This window comes from Psammomys obesus, unplaced genomic scaffold (genome assembly GCF_907164565.1).
Source record: "Psammomys obesus unplaced genomic scaffold, mPsaObe1.curated_primary_1811, whole genome shotgun sequence".
NCBI classification, from domain to species: domain Eukaryota; kingdom Metazoa; phylum Chordata; class Mammalia; order Rodentia; family Muridae; genus Psammomys; species Psammomys obesus.
This window is the reverse complement of record NW_026590405.1, coordinates 2,921,498-2,944,881: the sequence shown is the minus strand read 5'-3', so window position 1 is coordinate 2,944,881 and position 23,384 is coordinate 2,921,498. Positions and strand designations below refer to the sequence as shown.

At 51.9% G+C, this 23,384-nt stretch overlaps 1 protein-coding gene across 4 annotated transcripts in view; it reads left to right on the top strand.

Annotated features, from left to right (window-relative positions):
- The window catches only part of Pde9a (phosphodiesterase 9A), an 83,494-nt gene that overhangs the window by 25,796 nt on the left and 34,314 nt on the right, over window positions 1–23,384 (top strand). For 3 of the 4 annotated variants that reach the window (XM_055607123.1, XM_055607122.1, XM_055607121.1), the window contains exons 2-4: window positions 3,165–3,235; window positions 4,919–4,996; window positions 9,802–9,845. In XM_055607123.1, coding sequence (XP_055463098.1) covers window positions 3,165–3,235; window positions 4,919–4,996; window positions 9,802–9,845 — 193 coding nt within the window. Of the gene's footprint in view, window positions 1–3,164; window positions 3,236–4,918; window positions 4,997–9,801; window positions 9,846–20,444; window positions 20,524–23,384 lie in introns of those variants that run through there. The other variant, XM_055607124.1, reaches the window with a different exon arrangement.

The following is a 23,384-nucleotide window of genomic DNA, read 5'->3' as shown; positions in this document are numbered from 1 at the left end:
ACACACACACACACACACACACACACACACACACACACACACACACAATCTCTTTCATTCACATTTCATCAGCAGTCCTTATAAATCTGGGCAAACAGATTTCTCAGAATTGCCTGGACAGTGCAAGGCTCTTGACATGCCAGAAGCTAAGGTGTTTCTTTTCAGTGGAAAGACTGTGACCCCCAGGAAGTAGGTTCCACCCCCGACCAGAGGAAGTTCAAAGCTTTGACCCCATGTGGCAGCCCTGGCTCTGTGAGAGTCGCCCACTGCTCCAGAGGAATACAAGCAGCTAACCCCATTGCCATGGAAAAGAAAGACTATTTAATACAACTTTCTGAATCTGGGGAGGAGACGGAGATGGCAATTAAAAAAATATATATTATTTTAAAATGTTTCAGCTTAAAAAAAAAAAAACCTACCAGTGTGTTAAAATGGCTTAAGAAGAAATGAGAGGGGTTCTTTGTGGAGCTAAAACTGCACAAGTCATATCTTCTTGGGGCTCAGTGTGCTCTGCGGTGAATTCCACTGGGCGTGGTTGGCAGCTTCACCAGGCTGTTTCTCTGTGAATAGGAGTCCTGGTTATCCTGTTCAGATCCCCAGCCTGTGGAGGTGGGCATGGAGGCCTTCCTGGGCTCGGCTCTCAGGGCTCAGCAGTTCCCAGTGTGGTCCTTCACTGTGGCCTCGGAACTTCTTCAAAATCACAAAATCTTGACAATGGAACAATAGCCATCACTAATGACAGCTGTTGCCTTTGTGGGCCCATCCCACAGAACTTAAAATTGAGGCCCAAAGAAGTGGGAGAGGCACCACATCCCCGACCCCTCAGAGGCTCCCTGTGAGCCTAGTACAAAGTTGTAGAGCTTCCTGCTTCACCCAGATCCTGTGCATGGCACCCCTGAGCTGGCCAGGGACCATTGCTTCTCTGACTGCAGGTTTTGAAGAAGCTCTTATCCCCGCCCTCTTCTTTCTTAGAAGTCTCCCAGCAAGATCAATCATAAAAGGGGCTTTCATGCCTCCGTCCTTTGCTGCCCCATCTCCAGCTCATAGACATGTGAGACCTCAAAAACCAAACTTCACGGGCAGAATGAGCTACAAGAAAGACCTTGTTTGCCATGATGGGTGGATGGCTAGAACCCCAGGCTAACGCAGGACTCCGGGTTGGGCTGTGCCAGCAACCCTGCAGCATAAACCAGGGCTCAGAGGCCCATGCCAGGGGTGCTCATAGTAGAAGCCAGGCTGGCACCAGGTAAGGGTGTACCCTGCTGATAGTAGGGACCAAAGATGTTGCCACTGTGTGCAGATAGCAGGATAAAGAAAGGGCAGGAAGGCTAGGAGAGGGGCGTCCGTAGGGCTGGAACCAGAAACCAGCGTCCTGGCTGGGCCAGGACAAGCCCCAGGACCCTACATACCTAGCAAGGATTTGGAGCTTCCCTGTGGGTGACAGGAGCTAGGAGGGGCTCTGCAAAAAGCCTACAAAAAGAAAAGTGATATACCACATAGGGGCGTGACAGGGACAGGACAAGGCAGGAAATGAGCCAGGGAGGAGTCTAGGCACAACCAGAATGGCATCCTCAGGAGGGAGCTCTGGACACTGGGGACGGTGCAGATGGATGACTCAAACCATGGCTAGCACCCACGGTGTGGATACAAAGGGTGGAATCTGTGAGGCATGAACAAATACACTGTTTTTGTGTCACTGGTGGCCTGTCAGCATGCAGGAAATGGCCTTCATCCCAGAAAGGCCAAGTTCATGGGAGAGAGTCATCTCTTTGCCATATTTCCCTCTTTCTGAGTAGAAAAAGGAGCAACTCAGCTAAGAGAGACTTACGTCGCGCATCAAAAGATAACAGCCTGGTCCTCCCCCATACACAGGGACTAAAGGGCATTTACCGCAGCGATCCAGGGAGAAGCATCCAAGGGAAATGTCTGTTGAATGAAAGCGGGGCTAAGGGGTGTCTGTGATCCCCGCAGTCCAGAGCTGGAGACGGAAGGAGGATTTCAATTCTGGGCCATACGACGCACAGGGGCCTGGGACCGTAGCCCAGTGTCAGACGACTCTGCTTTGATGTAAGAGGCTCTTGGTTTGATCCCCAGTACAATCGAGGGAAGGGAAAAAGAGAGCTACGATAAAGTTAGACTTATTAATTATGCACGAGGAGGGGATTGGTGACAATAATAAAATGAAATGATTAGCAGTGAAAAAGAGCCGAGACTCACAGCAGGGCTGTGGGTCTAGACCAGGCTGATGCAGGAGACACTTTTGCCAACCTGCAGGGCCGGGGCTGGATGCTGGCGGCATCAGAGTCACAGCGCAACCCGTTCACATTTTGCTTCGACACCAGCGATTCGAAGCTGTTGCCTTGTCGTTTTGATTCCCACCTTAGATCTGGTCGTTCGGCCCCAGATCCTCATTCCCCCAAGACTAAAAGGCAATCTTTTTTTAAAAAAAGAAATCAATGAACTTGAATTTCATTTTCCCATAACAACTCTGTGAGGTGACTAGAGACTGGCCCTGCCTCTGTACCCTGGAACGACATCCTCACTTTTGTATCAGACGCGACCCCCCCCCCCCCAGCCCTGCAGGCATGGAGAAGCAGATGGGCAACTTTTCACCTAACAAAGGAATGAAGCTTTTCTACAGCCCACGTTCGCCGACCAAATGAAGAGATGCCCCGTGTGGCACCCGGAGCCTGAGGTTGTGAAAAGTAAACATCATTTCCGAACAGCGAGGAAATGGGTGCATGGAGCCCAGCATCTCCATGGAAACCAGTTGCCGCTCTGCTGCCTCGCTGCTGCTCTTGTGCTTTTTTTTTGTGCATGCACAAGTGTGTTCATGTGTGTGTGGCTACATGGGTGCGCATGTATGCGGGAATCCAGGGGGCAGCCTTAGGTGATGCTCCTCAGGAGCCATACGTCCTGGGTTTTTTGAGGCAGCATCTCTCACTGGCCTGACGCTCACTGCTCACCTTGTAGGTTAGGCTGGATGACTGGTGAGTCCTAGGGATCCTCCTGTCTCTGCCTCCCCGGTGTTGGTGTTAGAAGCACATGACAACCCTTAGCTGTGTCCACGAGTCCTAAGGAGGCTTGAACTCAGGTCCTCATGCTTGCTTACATGCACGTTGCTCACTGAGCCAACTCCCCAGCATGGCTTCCATGTCTTGCAGGTGGTTTTCAGCAAGTACTGCAACTCCAGTGACATCATGGACCTGTTCTGTATCGCCACCGGCCTGCCTAGGTGAGTGGACCAGAGAAGGGCGAAGCTGCAAGTGGGGGTTCATGGGCAGAGGAGTCTCCCCCACCCAGGGCTTCTGCTGTGATTTCCCTCAAATCAGTGAAGCGAACCCCACAGGAATCCAGCAGCAGAATCCAGCCACCGTGTCGAACTCCATCTTCAGAGCTGGGTTTCCCCTTCCACGTGTTCGCTCCGTGTTGAGGAAGGGAGGCAGTTGTTTTGGAGTTGCCCAGGCCTCAAATAACTCTAAGTGCCTTTGCCCTCAGGGGCGTTGTCCCCATCAGCATTCTACACGCAGGCTTAACCCACTCCATGCGACGGCTTCAGAGATGTGTTAAAAGCAGTCGCCTAGCCTACAGAATCCTCAAAATCCCCCCACACTTCCCTAAAGTCTTTTCCTAAAGGCTTTCCTAAAGCCTCTACTAGCATGGGGATTTTCTAATTACAGGCTGAGTCTCGCTAGTTCTCAAACCCCAAATCCCAAGTTCTCCCAGATCTGGAACAGTGTTAGCATTGACCTGGCACCGAGAGTGGAGAATGCTGCACTTGACCTGGTGTGATATGTCCATCAAAATGCAGAGTGAAATGCGTGGTTTATGTTTTTAGGCACGGGTCGGCTCCACACAGTATCACATCCCGTATATTCAGGTAGCCTAACATCTGAAAAAAAAAAAAAAAAAATTCAAATGCGTCTGGTCCTGAGCATTTTGGATAAGGGACACTTGGCCCATTTTAGCATCTAAAGATGGAGTGGCGTTGGATGGAGATAATTTTAAAGTTCGGGTCAGGATCAGTGGAGGTGAATGGGACAGAAGGATGATGAAAGCCTTTCACAAAGCAGCAAGGAAAGCCACTGAGAAGCTGAAGCCTGATCCCAGAGGCTATGGCAAATGACCGAATGCCGCAAGAGCAGCCGCCACACGGGCAGCTTTGGTCAGCGTGGCTCAGTGGCTCAAGATCTGTAAAACATTACGCTGTGGGACCAGGGTGTCGTTTCCATTGTGCTGGTTTGAAAGATTCACAGCCCTCTGGGGATGCTGAATCTCAAGCTCCAGTCCCAGGAAGAAAAACCTGTCTCAAAATCCAAGGTGGACGGTGCCTGAGGAATGCCACGGAGGTTGACCTCTGACCTCATTCTCCCGCACAAGAGTGCACTCATCCTTATAGACACAAATCAAGATGCAATGGTAAAGATTCCCAGTTGAGGGCCAGAGGGCTCAGCTCACTTGGCAGAGGTGACGGCTCCCTAGAAGCCCCTGGATGAGAGGCTGGGAGGAGACCGGTTTGGACTTGTTTAAGTCCGCTCTTCGGGAGAGAACTGGGACAGTCTCTGGGCGGTTCTCCAGGGGCCCAGACGCAGCAAGGTAGGCGGTGCCTCCTGTCTCTGATCTAGGTTAGTTAGCTTCCTTAACCACCCGACTCAATAAATTCGCCTTGCTCCAATTCCCACTCTAAATTACTGAAGAATTAACAGGCTCTTCGGATACACTTGCCCTTTTCGCTTGATTTGCTCAGGGGGACTGAGGCGGGGAAGGGCGTATTGACAAGAGCCAGCTGGCCCTGCCTCCCCTCAGCCAAGGTTACCTGGTGGGCAATCCTCAGGTCCTGGTTCCTTTGGGCTCTGTCACGTGGGGCCCATGTGCAAGCTTTGTGGGGGGGGGCAGTGCTGACGTTTGTGTTTTGCAGGAACACCACCATCTCCCTTCTGACCACAGACGACGCCATGGTTTCCATCGACCCCACCATGCCTGCCAACTCAGAGCGGTAAGCGGCTCTTCCTGGGGCTTCTGCATGCCACGTGTGCCGGGGAGCTTGCAATTTGGTTTTGTTTACTACTGCTGAAAAGTGTGAAAGTTTCAGCGGAGACGGGAAGAGGCAGATGGGAGGCAGGAGGAGGAGGCTCCGTGCACTCCTCCTCCTTGTGAAACCATGCTCCAGTTCTCAACAGGGCCCCTGTGAGGAGGCCATGTGCAGACAGGGAAGCCGACGCACGGGGGACTAGGCTAGCTCCAGCCTGAAGAGTCTTTGTAGGAGGACCAGGGATCCCTGAGGACTTTGTCTCCCCACTTAAGCCCTTCCTGGAACATTCTGTGTGTAGGAAGAAGGAGGCCGGGGCACAGAAGGTCAAGGGTAGCCAGTGGCTGCGTGTGCACTCGTGAAAATGAGTAGGATGGCTGGGGCCAGTTATCTGTAGACTCAGGGAGGACGTGGAACAGGGCCCTTGAGTTAGTGATGTCACTCTTCCAGGTGGCCTGGGAAGTCCCTAGTGTCCCTAGAGTCTCCATGTCGTATGTGCAGTTCAGCAAAATAGAACTTAAAATGCAGCCTCTGGGGCTGGTGGGGATGAGTCAGCTGTTTAAGGGTACGAAAGCCTGACGACATGAGCTCAAGCACAGAACCCGCGTGAAGATGGACAGAGAGATCAAACTCCACAAAGTTGTCCTCTGACCTCCTCCTCTCTCTCACACACACACAATCACACAAATCATTAAATACACTCTAGGAGAGTATGGGGGTAGACAATGAGCCATTGGAAGATGGCCCTCAGGATCCTCTCTGCTCCTCCTCACCATTACCCCATAAGCCTCAGGGAGGTTTGGGGACCTTTGTCAATCTGGTTATTACGGTCCCTGCCATGAACCCATGGCTCTGAGCCCACAGGAGAAAGCAGAGAGCAGGCAGACCCACCACAAACAAACACCCTTGGTTGTTCCATGTAAGCAGGGAAATATTTGAGTTCACAGAGAGGTCCATTCGGGACCTCCACCCACGCACCTGAGGGGTTCCTTACCTGATATGGGTAACCTGAACACTCAGACACGTGGGAACTTCATAGCTCGTTCCTGCTGTCAAAGGTCTGCGCACAGATCAGAGGGACCCCAGTGAGCTTTCTCTTGTCTTGATGAACTGTTACCCGTGATGCTTGGCCTTGGCCAGGTCCCCACACTAGGGATCCTCATCAATTCTCAGCACAGGATGACACCATTGTCCCCTCATCCTGCCCCCGGAAGTCAGTGTTCCAGGCAGACCCACCGGCCCTCACACTGATCCAGACTCCCCCAAGGCTCATGGCTCATTGGCTCACCAAAGACTCCAGTGATTGTCACATACGTGTCATTTCTAACCTGCCTGACCCAGAGCTCCATCAGGAGGAAGGGACTGAGTGGCTCCTCACCTCAACACCCAGAATCCTAAAGTGGCCACGTCAGGGCTGGGATTTCTCTCAAACTTGTGCACTGTTTGTGTAAGCAGGGTCCAAGCCATGTAGGTTTTGCTGAATTCGGTTATAACAGTTCAGCCTGCAGAGAGATTCAAACTGTTCAGGGAACAGAGAACAATCGCCTATCTGACCCCAGGGCCTCCTGAACAAGAAAAACACAACAACAACAACGCACACATACACACACACATGTGCCTTTCCCCCAACCCTCTATCCCTCCACATCCCACACCTCCCCACCCCAACCTCCTCACCACCACCGCAAGCCCGAATGTGCAGAACATTTGTGGGATGCTGAAAACCACGTCTCACCTGCGCAGAGGGATGGAGATGCATAAGGCTGGGTGGGTGTCTGGTGCCATGTGTTGGGGTTACAGAGGTGTGGCTACGGAGACAGAGCTAGGTACGGAGAAGGCCGGGTGAAGCAGGAATGTGGACAACCCATTTGTGACCTAAATGGCCGAGGTCTGTTGGTGACCACATGCTGTGTGGGTGCATGGAGTTGGGGAGGTAGCAGGTATGGGCATGGTAGACAGTGCCTGCTGTCTCCAGGGTCTCCACATCCTCCTGCACTTCCGTCTCCCTCATCCCTTCTTGCCAGCTTCTCCACCTGTCCGGAATAGACTCAATATCTCCTTCTGAGCTTGTGTGCTGAAGGCTCCATTTGTGCCAGACATGTGGCTCTTGGGACATATGTGGCCTGGAACTCTCCCATCCTGGTCTCCTTGGGGGTTCCTGACCTATGGGCATGCTTGTTGCCCACGTGTCCACTCGCCCACCCTGGTGGCTCAGTATAAACCAGGTCAGCTGAACAGCGCCTTTCATCCCCTATTGTGCATTGAGACTGGCAAGTTCTTTTAAAGGGACCAGGTTTACCCACAATCCCCTCTAAGATTTATTGATCCAGACCTTTGGAAATCTCTGCAAAGGGTTCTAGAGTGCAGAGAAGCCGGGGTGAGAACCACATGCCGAGGAGAACCTCCAAGACCATTCTGGGCTGTGATCTGGAAGTTCTGCCCTCTGAGCCCAGGTGGCGCCATTCCCAGAGGTTACAGGGTAGCCTCTGTGATCTGTGTGACCCCCCTCCCACTTCCTCAAAAGCACAGGCCCACTCCTACCCCCACCCACCGTTCTAGGTGGCCTCATCTGCTGCCTGATGACTTGTGTCCCTGTTTTTAAACTTTCCTCATTTCTGAAGACCATGCAGCTTTTCTGCTTGGACACGGTCACCTCCCACCCCGTCCCAGCCTCCCACTGGTGGAAGGCTCCTGGGGGAAGGGACCTGGCTGTAGGTAGCAGCTCTCATTCACACACTTGGATCCTGTTTGCTGTTCACAGAATGGATTCTCCATGACTAGTCTCACAGGTTTCTAGCCAGCCACTTCCATCCTGGTCAGAAGGGCAGCTGTCTCCATCTCTCACAGATTCATGCTTTCTGGCTCTCTCTCTGCACCTGCTTCAAAGTGGTGAGATGGAAGGCCAGTCAGCTTCTGCTCTCATTTGGAGCTGGCCTGTTCCTCAGAGCCAACAAGCGAGAACAGACCTATGGGAGCCTGGCCAAACAGAGCTACAGGTTTGGGTTGCCCTCAGAGGTCCTTCTCCCATCTGGCTCCTTTCTCAGACCAAAGAACATTCTAGGTTTAGCAGTGTCCATCTCTTGGTGCTGCAGCTTGGACCCTGCCCTTACTGTCTTGCTGGGGAAAGGGGAACAGATGCTTAAATGGTGTGAGGAGAGTGGGCCATATGGAGCAGCATATGGAAAGAGGAGAGGGCCAGAATTGACACCGCACACTTCTGACATAACACAAACACATCTTCGCTTTCCGATTTTAGCCAAGTTGTGAGACATGCAGCTTTCTGCTGGGTAAAGCAGCAGGGTGCCAGAGAGGAGGGCTATCCAGCCATCTCTCTGCTCAGTGCACATGCCTCCTACGGAGATGCCCAGCTGGCGCCAGGCTCTTGCATCCGGAGGCACTTGGAAAGGAAGCCCAGTGCCCAAGCAGTTAGAACGCAGAACAGACACGCAATGAAAGTCCACGGCCATTTATCACCTCCAGAGTGGAAGGGGGTTATGTCAGGTACATTATATCAACAGTGTCGAGGAAGAGATCAAGGAAGCTGTAACTCAGTTCAGATGGAGCCAAGAGCGTGTTCAGTCCCGGAAGACATGTCAATGGCTCTATAGAACTGGGCTGAGAGGATTTGGGAACCAGGAGCCAGGACTAAGCAAGAGGCCATGAAATGTAGCCAGGAAGCTATGCCTGTGGTCTCTGGCCAGGCCCTCTTTATGTCTGGCCAGTGGCATCTGCCTGCTGGTTACATTCAGACCAAAGCACCATGGCAAAAAGACAGACAGCATAACAGTGTTTCTGTCCCTTCAGAAACCCACACTTGAATATGGGACATCATTGCCCATTCATAGGACCATTTAGGCCTTGTTCACTGCCAGCTCCTTCCACAGTGGGCTCACAGAACAGCATGAGTGAATGAGCGAGTGCAGGCCTGACAGTCCCTGGGCTCTGATGTCTTCCTAACGTCATTTGTAAGACTGAGGGTCAGGGGTGTGAACTCTCACATCCTGCATGCAGCACCTCTGCAGGCTCTGTCTCTCTTGCCTTGTAGGGAACATATCAGGTTACAACTTCTGCTAAATGGTTGATTGGGGGGGGAAAAAAAACCTCAACCAATCAACCGATCTCTCTTGAGATCAGTTAGCACTGTTGCCTGGTTTCCACTGGTCTCAGAAGCCTGTCCCTGCCCCTAACCAGTGGTCTTTCTGTCAGTTTAAAGCCTTTCCCTGCCATCCCAAACAACCAGTGTCCCCTGCATGGCTTCAGACAGGCCCCTGAATAATGGGGGATGGTTTTGACAGGGTAAGTGGCTCCAGTACAGACCTGTGAGCTCCGACAGAAGCCGGAGGGAGCCGGTTTGCACTGGTTTGGGATAGATGTGGGCAAGAATGTCAGGGTCCTCTGGTCCCACCTGATACTGTCTCTCTGGTTCTTAATTATGTTGATGATGGCAGAAATTTGCTTCTTTATGATCGAACGGGGAACATTATGAAGGAGCTTCAGTTAGACGATACAGTTTTAAAAATTAGATGCATCTGAGTGAGAGAATTCAGTCCAGACTGGGGGGAAGGGGTATCGGAGTGTAGCTCAGTGGCAGAGCATGAGCTTGGAATGTGCAGGGCCTGGAGTTCCACTGAGGCTCCAGCACCTCAAGAGAAAAAGAAAACAAATCACCAAGCTGAGCCGCTGAATTGAAAAGCTCCCTGGGGACAGCTTATCGCTGGCAGCAGCCAGTGCCTCTGGCTGCCACTCACTGGGACGCTCGCTCTTCTCTTGCAGAACTCCTTACAAGGTGAGACCTGTGGCCGTCAAGCAACTGTCTGGTAAGGCCCTGTTATCACGTTTGAAATGGGGGGAGGGAAGGGAGAGGATTCCAGCTTTCTCCACATGATGGAATGCATGTCCGGTTTAGTGTTTGATTCTGCAGGATCTGAAATCTGGTGCTCTTGTCCAGGTGTCCCGTCCCCCCCCCAGTTCCCACCCTGACCCAGAGAACACGATAGGTAACGGGTGTCATTCCACCTCATTCTACCTGGGTTCCCAGACCCACAGCCATCTCCATCCTGTGGGCTGCAAAGTCAGGCCGCCAGCCCACCGGGTTTCCCAGAGTGCTTCAGCCAGGCGTAGGATTTCCTAAGAATCCTGTTTCCTTTTGGATTTAAAAGAAAAAAAAATCACTTCTATTTGTATGTGATTTGTGCATAATAAAATGTTCCCATTTAAGTGTACAACTGGATGTGTTTTGAAAAACCTGTATGCTGCTGTCATCATCGGGAAGACCGAGGTTCCCGTGACCATTCCCTCGTGTCACTTGCTCCGCTACCCTGGTCCACAGCTGGCTTACTTTTGGACACCATCCAATAGATGTGTCTCCCTGAGTTTGTGTGAGGCATTAGGAGGAGGCTTGTAAATGTTTCTGTCCATCCATGTCCTTCCCTGGTCCTCAGGAGTGTCCATCTTGCCTCCTGAGGTGGGGTCTCTCATTGTCCAGGGTCTCGCTCACTAGGGTAGGATGCTGGCCAGGGAGCCCCAGGAATCTTCCGGTCTCTGCCTACACAGCCCTGGGTACCTCGTGTGCCTACCCAGCATACCGTGTGTGTGCCACCATGCCCAGCTCTTTGTGTGGGTTCTGGAAATCAGACTGGTCCTCATGCTTACACAGCCAGCCCTTTACCAACCGAGCCATCACCCCAGCCCCTTTCCAGAGTTTCTTACGGAAAAAAAAAGTGACTCAGGAACTGACTCAGCAGGATGCTTCTGAGACCCACTGGTTTTCTAAGCACTGACCATTGCATCTGGTAGTTGCTAATGGTCATCCTGCACCGGATGTTTGTCATTCATCTCTGGCTGTACATTTGGGTCGTTTATTACGAGTCAAGCCGCTGTGAGTTAAAGACTTGCGGGTAAGGCTTGAGTGGGACTGTGGGGTCATGAGATTAAGTTTTATTCGATGGGCGTTGGTGGAACATGCCTTTAATCCCAACACTCAGGAGGCAGAGGCAGGTAGATCTCTGTGTGTTCCAGGCCAGCCGGATCTACAGAGCGAGTTTCAAGACAGCTAGGGCTACAGAGAGAAACCCTGTTTTGAAAAACCAATTCCCGCCCCCCCCCAAAAAAAAAACCCCATAAAACAACCATAAAAACCTGCTCTTCTCTTCTCTGATGTCCCCGCTCCAGCTGGCTCCCTTCTCGGCCCTCTGCACTGTCAGCATTTTGCATTCCAGTCACTGCGATGGCTGAGGACATGGAGTGTGCCGTGGTTTTTAATGTATGATGTTTTTTAAATTTAATTTGTGGTTCCCTAATGATTACTGCCTGTGGGTGTCTTTGAGGTATCTGCCTTATGTTTATTTTATGGCATAAAATAAACATAAGAGCTCTGGTGAGCACTTTTGGTGAATTGTAGTTGCTGCTCCTGCAGTTAGCAAGTTGTGAAGCTTCCTGATGCCCAGAGTCACACTTAGTGCCTATTCCAGTTGCTGTGATAAAATACTCAGACAAAAGCAACCGAGGGAGAAAGGGTTTATTTCGGCTCTCAGTTCAAGGTCATACAGTCCATCAGGGTCACGGGGCGGTAGGGAGGTCAAGGCAGCAGGAGCTTGAAGCTGGTCACACAGCAGGCATAAGGGCCTAGGTTTAATTTCTACCGCTACAAAAAAAAAATTTTTTTTTAATATCAATTTCTAGTGTCTTTTAGTTCGTAAAAATTATAAATGGCTTTTGTGCTAGAAAAGCCAATCCTGGTATTTACCACCATCGTCCCCCCAAAAAAAGTGGGGTTTTATGGAAGTTTAGAGCCAGATGGGAGTTTGGTTCTGACTCATTAACAAAAGTTAGAGCATCGTGTAAGCAGAGCCTCCTGGGATGTAGGGGCTGAGCTCCCCGGAGGGTCTGTGTAGGCCGGGTCAGAGGGCACATGTGAGCAGCCAGGACTGTGCTGCCGAAGCTCTTCCCGAGGCTGGGATCATGGGAGTTGCAGAGGACTTTGAGAAATAGACAGCGCTGCAGTGGACCAAGGCCCATGCGCATCCTGCTTCATGACACCAGAGTGACTGCACGGGGAAGGAGGCATCTCCTCAGTGGGCCAGGGTGAGACAGAACCAGATTGCACCCGTGGCACGCCAGGAGTGTGAGCATTCTTTAAGGGAGGCAGTGTGGCTTCCAGGATGCCAGCAGGGTGGCGGTAGCCAACAGCAGGGTGCAACTGCAGGGTCCTGAGAAAACTTCCACTTAATAGAAAAGGTCAAGACAGCTGGGTGGGTGGCTCACACCTTTGGTCCCAGCGCTTGAGAGGCAGAGGCAGGCGGATCTCTGTGAGTTTGAAGCCAGCCTGGTCCACAGAGTGAGTTCTAGGACAGCTGGGACTACTGTCCTAGAGAAATCCTGTCTTGAAACAAACAGAAACAAACAGCAGAGGACTCTGCTCTTGGAGACAGAAGCAACCAGGGAGATCTGGGCCAGGACGGGGTTTTCTCTGCCCTCCAGATCAACTTGGGAGTGCCAGTGTGAACTCTGCAGTAAGTGCTGGCTCCAAAGGCACTGGTCTGCCCCTTCCCCAGAGATGCCAGCACCTCCCTCATGGATCATCGTCCCCGTCTCGGTCACGCCTCTGGTCAGTCTAACAGACTCTGGGTGCCAGGCACACATTCTCTTCCAGTGCACCGGTATGAGGGCAAAGTCGGTATCCCAGGGACAGCTGAAACCAGAGGGCAGAAAAAGGGCTCTGCGGCCCCTTGGAGCTGGTTCTCGGGCGTTCCTGATCCTTCTACCCTCCGAACCCAACTTCCACACTCCACTCCGTGCCCACCCCACCCCCCCCGGCCTTCACCCCAAGGCCAGTAATTAATCCAGCCAGACAGCCTTGGGGTTCTGGCCTGTCAGAAGCTCCATTTGCTCTCCCTTCCCCCAACAAACAGGCCGCACTCACCACAGCCTAATAACTCAGGGGAGGAATGGGAATTCCAGTTCCAGCACTGGCCAACAGCAGCATGACCCCTACCTGCTCTTCTGGGTTGGGGGGGGGGCTCCCCTCCTGCCAAGGGCCAGAGAATGCTCCACTAGATCACCTATGGGATTATGCCTTGCAAAAAGACATCAATACCCAGGAGATGCTCAGAGGAGCACATCCTCCAGACCTACAGTGACTTCAGAAGAGGGGGCAGGCCAGTCTGGACCACTGAACTGTAGAGGCCTCTCTAGAACCTCTCTTGAGCCAGGCAAGCCCGCCTGAAGTCTGTCTGCAGATGTGGCAACTTCTGGGAATACGGAAGGCACCCCGAGCCTGGGATTTCAAGATGAGGCTGGGTCACACAGACTTTCCCCAAAATAAGAAGGGAAGGCAGGAAAAATAAAGAGGGGGAGTGGGAGTCCTTTTCCCTAGTCCTGGAGAACAGTCCTGCTTCTCCTTTTATGAGGGAAATAAAGTTACTAGCTATGACAGAAACCATAGGCAGGCTTTCAGACTTTAATTTTTTTTTTTTTTTTTTTTTTAATGTCAATGGTTCTCGTCCAAAACGGTGCTCATCCTTTTGGAAGACCTTCCTCCCATTGTCAGTTGTTTTTTTTTTTTTTTATTTTATTTAAAGTAGTTCAAATTTCTTGATGGTAGTGTATGCTGTTGTGGTTGACAGCGCGCCTGCCTGAGAGAGACGTGTATGTCGGGACAAGCGTCCTGTCAGTCCTGAGACCTCAGGCCCACAGAGAAAGCACCACTGTGCGGCCCTAAGAGAAGCAAGTTTACCCTGGTCTGAGCTGCCCTCGGGTGAAGGTATGACTGCCACACGGCGCAATGGCCGCTGGCAACCAAAGTCCTGCTTCACTTCTTACCCAAAGCGAGATGCAAGGCAAAGTGTGTCAGGCTTTCTCAAGCTGGTGGGGCCTATGTCCTGTGCCCTGTGTCCCTCCTGGAAGAGCTGCTGTGCCCATGGTTTTCTCAAGCCACAGCAGCTGTTGACCACTGAGTCACACTGAACCTGGGGATGGCACCTTTAATTTCTGAGCCAGAAATGGCCCTGCAGAGGGCTTGAGGCTTCTGTATGCCCTCCTCCATTTCTAGGCTTCGCCAAGAGTTGGATAGACCGTGCAGCCAGTCTCCCAGCCTGATGTCCAGCTGGTTACAACAGGTGCCATGGAATCCTTTTCATCGGCACGCGCCACCAGCTCCCCCTGAGTATGGCCACAGTGCTCTGCCTCCAGGCTAGAGTGCAGGGGAGGCCCAGAGCCTTGCTTAGGGCAGCTTCATTGCCACCTCTGCTTCCAAAGGACAGAGGGCAGGGTACAGGTGGCAGGTGGCCAGTCATAGCTAATGCTCAGAATTCCCGCTGGGGACAGGCAGCCTGTTCCGAGGCACGCATCCTCCCACTTCCTTGTGGAGGGTAGAGGTGGGCCTTTGCTGGTGATCTAGGAAGACCAGGTCAAAGGGTCCCCGTGTACCTTGCCACATATGCCACCGGTGGATGCCCAAGAATGGCACTCCACCCTGCACCTCCTCCCACGGCTGGGTGCAGACAGTGTCTCAGTGGCAGCTCTCAGAGCCCCATCAGGTGCCCCGGGAAAGTTCAGGAGTGTCTGTGGAGCATCACTCGTGAACTCCAGGCACCGCCACGCCCAGCATTCTGCCACCTCCACATGGCCTGGAAAAGGCAGCCCTGTCAGTCAAGTGTGCACACCTATCTTACCAGACAGGATGAGGGGGATCCCTCGGGAATTTGCATTCTGCTTTCTTCTTTGCTAGAGACACGTAATTGGCTTGCTGTCACACCCACGCTTTGTCTGGGGGCATTTCGTTACGCATCCGTTGCCTCTGTTTATGTTTCCATCGCCCCGGAGAGGAGCCTCACACCTGTGGGCCGGGAGTCTCCATGTCCACGCCCCTCCCCTCCCAGACACTGGCAGCCTCTAGTCTGTATTGTCTATAGGTCTGCCTGTCCCCCGATGTTTCAGATATGTAACTGGCGTTTTGGGAGCCATGTCTTAGAGTTAGCTTGGGTTCCGCACAGGCTATATGGTGTGAAGCTGCTTCCATTCAATTTTGGAGTGAGTGGGCGAGGCTGCCTCACATGGACGAGCCACATTTTGACCCCGTTTATCCGAGGGCTCAATTGAGGGTTGTAGCTACTGAGAGCAATACCGCTCTGAATTTTCATGCCTATTTTTGCGTGAATGCTGCATTGAAGTTGTTTTGAGGTGGACAAGGAGTTGGGTAAACCGGTCAGTCTTTTTTAGAAGTCTGATCTCAGGAAGGGCCTGAGAGCCGTACTGAAGATCCACAGCAAAGCACAGGAGCTAAGCATTGGTGCTCCAGGCTTGCTCATCTCAGCGGGCAGTTCTCAAACCCACCAGACACATTCTTCTCCAGCCCTGTGTCCCCTGAGCTCAGGGAAGACCAGGAGTGCTGGATAGCCACCTCGCCAGACAGCTTCCCCCAGAGGGCAGTCTTCTGATTGTCAACGGTGCAGTAGCGTCGAGGGACCCCAGAGAGCACGGTCTTCCTGGTGCCACCATGGCCATTTCCTCTGTGCCCCGTCCCTTGGAGGGCTTTCTGGATGACCTCCCTGAGTGATCTGCGGATCGGATCGCTCTTGTGGAGCCCAGACTTGGAGCTTTGGATGTGAAGATAGAAATCCAAGAATAAGGGGGCCCATCTGAAGGGCAGCATTCAGCTGCCAGCTGGGCGAAGTGGCCTTAGGAAAACTACCTCGCCCTGTGAGCTTCCATTTCCTGTGCAGAACAGGCATTAAAATAGACACCTCGGCAGGGTTCCTCAGAGGGTAAATGATGTAATTTATGCAAAATGCCTGCCGAGGGCCTGCCATTTAGCAATGCTCAGTAAATGGTAGCTATCGTTTAAAGTAACCTTGAGGGCATTGTTCAATGGACAAAACCCTCTCTAAACAAAACTGCCTGGTTTTAATGGAGCAGGGATGCTTTCTCTCGGGGCCAAACCAACATGCGTAGTATGGGAACTTACTGTGCTTGGAAGCCAAGCAACTGCTCCAAATTTGAGTGCAGATGTGTTGCTTGTAAGCAGTAATTAATGCCTCTTAATAATATTTTCTATATTTAGTGCAGCTTCAGCCCAAAGCATTAAGGCTTTTAAAGGCTGCACAAGCACACCCCTGAGTCATCCTCGCCTGCATTATTTTGAAAAGCAAACAGGGTTGAGCGCATAAAATGCAAAATAAACCATTCCTGAGGTTGCCTGCTCACGCTTCTCCTTGGGGTGGTCTGGCTGGCTAGGGCAGCAGCGCGCCGCTGCCAGAGACTGCCAGAGACGTGGGTGGCAGGCGGAGGGGCAGAGGCCTCCAGAATGTGTGCCCAACTGCTGGATTTCTTTCTGGTAAGAACGGCGCTGGCGTCTGAACGCTGCTCGTGCTGCAGGGCCATGCATGGTCCAACTGCCCTCTGTACCTCGGTGTTCCTGAGGTCCAGGAGAGTGCAGCGTGCGGCCAGATGGAACCTGAACGCACAGTTCCAAAGGGTGCCTGCCACTTGAGGGATTTGATGAAGGCTAGATAGCCATCACCCAAGTCAAGACAGGTATTTCCCTCCCCGCCCCCAACACACACACCATAAGAATACACCATCTCTGCCTCTCACTGACAGCTCCCTAGGGCTGCAAGTACTGAGTTGTACTGTGTACCATCCACCTTGATGTCTGGACTCTCCGGTTCATAGTCTCCAGACTCATGGGCCTTTGACCATGTCTGTGTCGCTGAGCATGCTTGTCCCCTAAGCCCCTGTGGGAGGACATGGCAGGCAAGGTGGGGTACGGTGGGCTGGGGCGGATGGGGTCACTTCCAATGGAGGTATCGGTTGCTATGGTCACTGTGAAGGTCATGCTGTGGACATGCACTTGAACATTGCATCCTGGGAGCAAGGGTCTGCCTTACACGTGGGTTAACCTCCCACGTGCCTGGAGAGAGGACCAGACTCTCCTGGCATTATTTGAGGTGATCTCTGGAAGTCCTCTGAGAAAGGGGAAACTGAGGCCAAGAAAGGAGGTGAGTTCACTAGGAGATGACCACTGTGGGAAGGCGCAGCTCAGTTGTGCATTGTCACGATGCCTGCTTCTCTCACAGCCACCCAGCCCTAGCCTGTGAATCTCAGATCTCTGAACCGTTCTAGTAGGTATGACATGCAGCGTCACCGTCCATCCTTCTCTCTAAATATACCTAGGCCGCAGCAGCCAGACTCACTGAGCGCCTCCCTTGCCCTGGCCACACTGGCACCTTTGTGGAAATAGATGGCCACTCAGCACACATCTCCTGCTAGATGCTCTGTACTAGCTCTTGTCTGTCCTTCCGTCTGCTCGGATCTCAGTTAGATCATGGACCTCTTGCTTTGAGACTCAGATGTGGTAGGCTGGGGAAAATACCCACCACTGGGTAGCTAAAGATTACATTGCTCCCTTCAGGCTCCCAATGTGCTATGATTGACAGCTGTCTCCTAAGCCCCTCCCCCATTCTAGAAGGAAATCTGTCTTCCCCCTCAAAGCCCCATTGTGCTGCCTCTTCTGTGCTCTCCATATCGTTCTCTATCCTAAGACTGTCAGATTTTGCCCCTCCCCCATGGCCAATAAGTCTCTTTCCTCCCCCTCCCCCAATAAAGTTCACTCTGAAGCATAACTTCATATCTGCTCCTTTCCCAAACTTTCCTTTCTCAACTGCCACCCTGGTTCCCAGCATTGACATCAGTACCAAGTCAGCTAGCCACATGGTATGGACAAGGTGAGCCTCACACATTCGTCTTCCTTTTGGGTTGATTTTAAGTAACTGGATTATTTTCTCCACTGTCAATACCCTCCCCCTCAAAAAAAAAAAAAAAAAAAAGTAAGAAAAGATCTATAACATTGATTATGGGTACTTTCAACATATGGATGGATTTGGGGTATATTGACATCTCTACCATAGTGAGGCTTCCTACCTGTGAACACTGTCTCAACTAACTTCTCAGCCAGTTTGCATATTTTTAAACATTTATTCCTAATTATTTTCTCCCCCACCCCCCACTCGGTTCTACTATAAATGAGATTCTTAGATTTCTAATTGGCTGCGCATCTAATCAGAACGGGTGTATATTGACATTCTCTTATGAACACTGCTTGATTCTTTAGCAATCGTTTTGTAATAAAGGGTTTAAGGATTCGCCATGGAGACCATCGTGTGTTGGGAGGTAGTTTTCGTTCCTGCACTCTAATCATTTTGACCTCTTAAAATCTGTCATGTTGGGGCTCAGTGGCTAAGAATAATGGCTGCTTTTCCAGAAGACCTTGGTACCATTCCCAACATCCATATGACAGCTCACAATTGCCTGTAACTCCAGTACCAGGGGATTTTTTGCCCTCTTATGGCCTCCAGAGGTACTGCACGCACACACACACACACACACACACACACACACACACACACACACACACACAAATAAAATACTTTTTAAAATATATACTAGGAAGATTACTTTGCTGACTGACTAGCTGGTTGCCTGGCTGGCTAGCTATCTGAGGCTCTCACTGGGTAGCCCTGGTCTGCCTGGAACTCTCTCTCTGTAGACCAGGCTGTGCTTGAACACCCATAATGTGTCTAGTGGTGAGGTCAGTACAAAGGAAACCGCATTTCCCCATATTCTAGCAGTTAGACGAAAGCCAGTGCACCTTAGGAACTTGGGAAGTCAGGCCCCCTCTAGAGCCATTTCTCTTATCATTGACAGAAGGGACAAATGGCTGTCTGAGGTGCTTATCAGCACACCAAAGCACACGCCGGCCTCCAGGCTCTCACAGTATTCCAAGTCCTCGCTACACACTTCAGAGTCCATGCTGACATCCTGCCTCTTCTCAGCTCCTCTACCCCTGCCTCCTGCACTAAACATCTCCAATTCCCTGGCTTCCCTCCCCCAACTACTCAGTTCTCCTTATAGCCCTGCTATTTCAGCTCTGCTCTCTCCTGGTTCTCTTTTGCCCTCCCCCTCTTTGTCTTCATCTCTCACTCCCCCCTCCCCTTCTGCCAGCCATGCTCCGTCTACTACTTTCTCTCCCTGCTCTGGGCTCTTCAGATACCTCTGGTAGCTCTCTCCCTCGTGTCTACAACAAAAATCTTCCCCTTAATTAGACCATGGAGCGGTCATGTCGTCAGGTTATACAGGCTTGGCTTGAAGGCACTTGTTTTTTTGGTTGTTATTTTGTTTCTCTGATCTCAGGTTTGTCATTTTCCCCAGATGTCCACACCCCGCCTCACTCCAGCATCGCTTGTGGCTGCCGCCATGAGCCGCGCAGTTCCCACCTTCAACTTACTCTAAACTAATAGGTGATGTTTGTAGATTTACAGCAAAGTTGAATGTGAAGTACAGTTCCTACCCGCTTCCTCCCCGCACACTCAGTGATGGACATGTCACACCCACTGCAGTCCACAGGTCACTGTGGGACACTCTTGGCTTTGCACGTTCTCCAGTCCTTGTGAATACATGATACCATGTGTCGCCGAGTGCAGCCTCACAATGAACATCTTTAACCTCCTCACCTTCCAGAAGTGTGATGGCACCTATAGCCCCACCCACTCAGGAAGCTGAGGGTGGAGGATCATTGAGACTAGCATTTGAGATTCAGATCCATCCTGGCCAGTGGGAGAGAGAGAGAGAGAGAGAGTTGTAGTAGTGGTGGTGGGGGATCTGTTTCCACTCCTCCTTGCTGCCTCCCACAACCGTCTTCCCTGCCTCTGTGGTTTTTCTTTTCTATGGTGTCCTGTAGTTGGAGCCATGCAGAGCCCAGCCTTTCAGGCCGGCTTCTTTGACTTGCTGCTCTGCGGGTGGTGCCCTTTCTCTGCCTTTCCCTGGCTCTCTGGCAGTGTCTAACACCTCTCATCTGCATGTGTCAACATTTATTCCTCAGCTACCTGCTGTAGGCAGCCTAGTGGCTTCCAGCGTTGGCAGTTAGAATGCTGCCTGCCACTGCCTACGCCTCTGTCCAGGTTCCTAAGGAAGGGTGGGAGGCAGGGAAAGGGAGTGTTCTGTGCACACGGAAATCGGGCAGACCACACAGACCGTAAAGACCCCCAGCCCCTAGCCCAAGAACAATTCTGTGTGGGGGTGTGTACCCCCATGCCATCGGTGGATCCGAACTAACAAGGCAGTTGCCAGACACGGCCGTTTGGCTTGAGGACATCAGAGTCCTTGGCACCTTTGCTTGCTTATCACGGAATCGCCCTCTGCCAGTCCTTCGGCTGATGAGAGTGTGTGATTTCCCAGCAGGACAACCCAGAGAACCTGTGACTTTAAGAAGCACCAGGCAAAGTCACTGTTAATCATATAACTTTATTGTCCTCCTGGGTCATAAAGGAAGTGTGCCCCCCTTCTTCCCCCCTCTTCTGAATGTCAGTTTTTATGGCGCCCATAAACAATGAGCAGGCCAGTGACCCTTCTAGCCTTAGAACATCCCCACAGGTTGTTTTGAAGGCGGACTGGTCGGAGGGCAGCTGCAGGGGCTGGAAGAGAGCAAAAGTGGGACTGGAGGTGAGTCTGGCCTCTCTCCATTCTAGGACCAGGGCAGTGTCAGTGAGCCAGCCAGTGCTCTGGCTATCTCTGTTGGGGGGTGGTGCCAGAGAGGGAAAACAGCTGCACCTTCATCATCTTCAGAGCCTCTGGGAGGGTTGACTCTTTGAGTCTAAGGAAAATGGGGCTTATTCTCCCTAATGTAGTGGCAGTAGTGATGATGATGATGATGGTGATGACACACGAAATGGGTAGAGGTTTCATTGTTGTTGTTTGGGGCTTGCTCGGTTTTGCTTTCGGTTTTCCAGAGCTTTGGGAAGTCTATTGAGTGAGCGCAGTTGGGAGAATGCCCAGAACCCCGTCCGTCTGTCCATCCGCTGCCCTCAGGTTGGAACGGGGGGGGGGGGATGCAGCTCAGTGCACCATCTGACTAGAGTAGTGGCAAGCCCAGTGGAGTGAGGCTTGGCTGTGCGTCCTTTGCTTTCTGTCACTGTGTAGGCCAGGCTGGCCTCCCATTCAGCGTCCTCCCACCTCAGCCTCCCCGGTTGTAGGATTGATTACTTGGGTTTGTCAGCACTCTCAGCACCCCTGAAGCTCTGTTTCTGCAGGGTCAGAGAGCTAAGAAGTGGGAGGCAGTGCTGGCTGCCCAGGCCTTCCACCTCCAAGCAGGAGACTGGGACAGGAAAGAGGGGCCATATCCAAACCAGCTCGGGTGTTAGGAGATGGAAAAACTGGCAAAGCTATTGTCTGATTCAGCTTAACAAAGAGCTTCCAGTCACCAGACTGCTGGCCCCACATTCTCCGCATGCAGTGTGCAAATGCTCTTGCAACAGAATGACAGACTTTACTGCCTGTCCCTTTAACCGAATCCTTGTGTTCTCCTGCTGCTGAATGACAGGAGTCCTGGGCAGGGTCAGGAATTATCTGAAAACATAAACAATTCCTGGAAGAAGTGGGCGAGGCCGGGTTCCTTGAATGTCCCCTGTAACCCACGTTGGAGTCAGACTTCAGACTCTGTCATGGTCTGCTGCTTAGGGAAACCCGACAGGGCAGGGCACCCATTCCACTTGCGCCCATGTACCTAACAGCTGAAGTCTTCCCCCAAATCAGCGGCGTGCTGCTGCTGTGCCGTTGGGACATCCTCAAAGCCGGATCCCTGCTGGCCTTCTCAGGTTGTCCTAGAATAGAACTCAGCACTCCCGTGCTATATGTGAGATCCCCAGCTCCCAGCAGCATTTGCTGTGGATGCTTGCCTGGGGAAGTCTGTAGACACAGCAGCCAGGAGGAGCTCAGAAGCAAGCCAGCAAGAAGCCACCTGGCCTGCCGGGGCTACACATAAGCCTCCTTAGCCTGGAGGAAGCTGCTCTTTGGAATATAAAAGGCCCCTCCCTTTGCTGCAGACAGTACGTGGGAGTCCTTCCTGGTGTGTTCCCACTAGTGAGAGCCTGGGCCAGTGCTATCTGCATGCTGTACTCAGCTCCCAGAGTGTCCACAGGAAACAAATTGCCTATCAAAGTCTTGCTCTCCTGAAGGTCCATCTGCGCCTGCACCGTGGCTCAGCCCCAGTAAAATTGACTCCTCCCCTCAGACTCTTATCTCTTTTCCTTAAAACCTTGAGGTCTGGAGAGACCCCCTAGGAGATGACAGTTATCTGCAGCTATGACTTATGATTGGCTACGTCTGACTTTTCTTGGAGTTACGAAGCCATCCTCAAAACAAAATGTTTGCACGGGCTTAAACTTCTTCAAGTCCTCATGTGTCACGATGCCTAGGAAGTAAGGATAGGTGGCATCCGTGATAGTGGATTTCACTGGCAGAGTGTGGCTTGGCAACAGGCTGGGGATGACGAACATTTGGCAGCTGAAAACTGTTGCCCCCAGATCCAGGGGTCTTGGGCTCCCTAAGGGGATAAAGATAAATAATGCATGTGTTTTCTCACGAGGATTAAAAAAAAATCTTTTCAAAACAGGACAGGGAGGTAAACGAAAGGATTATTAAGGAAGCGGAAGGGGCCAGGGGAGGGGATAAGAGAGAGTCTCGTTCACCCAAAGACTGTGACACACCAGAGGAGTGCAAGCCACAGGGGGTGTTAGGGCAAACCTTGGCTCAGTGTCCCTGAGGCCACAAGGCAGCAGCAGGGATGATAGCAAAGGCAGCGGCATTTGCCACAGGCCACACAGCGCCCTGGGGATTTCACACACACGTTCCTTGCTGGCTTACAAGTTCTGGATCCACCGGGAGGAAACAGCGCCAAGGCAGGAATCCCTGCGACGGTGGACACCCATTCCCCATCAGGGCTGTGTTCGTGGGCATGTTGGGTGGCTGGCTGTGCCAGCCAGGATTTTTTTTTTTCCCCTCTCTTTTCTCTTAGAAAAAGAATTCAATCTTTACACTCTGCATAAACACCCCAGTGAGCCCTTTGTGCTGAGTTGTGTGTACTGTACAGAGTGGATGCCACGGAGCAAGTGTGCCACTCGCTCTGTTTCTGAACAAGGAGACCATAAGAGAACCATAGAGATGCTGGCATGGGTTATAAATGGGCTAAGGTTTAGCCGTACACGACAGGAATACCAGCATCTGCCCTCATACTGATTTCTGCTGCCCCTGAGAATCAAAAGCAAGTATATAAATGCTGTGAGACCCAAGGGATTACATCCATCAAATCCAAATGACAGCTCTTCTTTAGCTCTTTTTTTTTTTTTTTCTAGTTCTTTATTTTTATTTTATATGTATGACTGCTGCCTGTGTGCCACTTGTGTGCCCTATACCCAGGGAGGCCAGTAGAGGGTGCCAGAGTCCCCTGGGAGGGGTGGTACTGTGGTAGTGAGCTACTGTGTGGGTGCTGGGACTTGCTTGATGACCCTAAGCGTCATCAGGTGCCC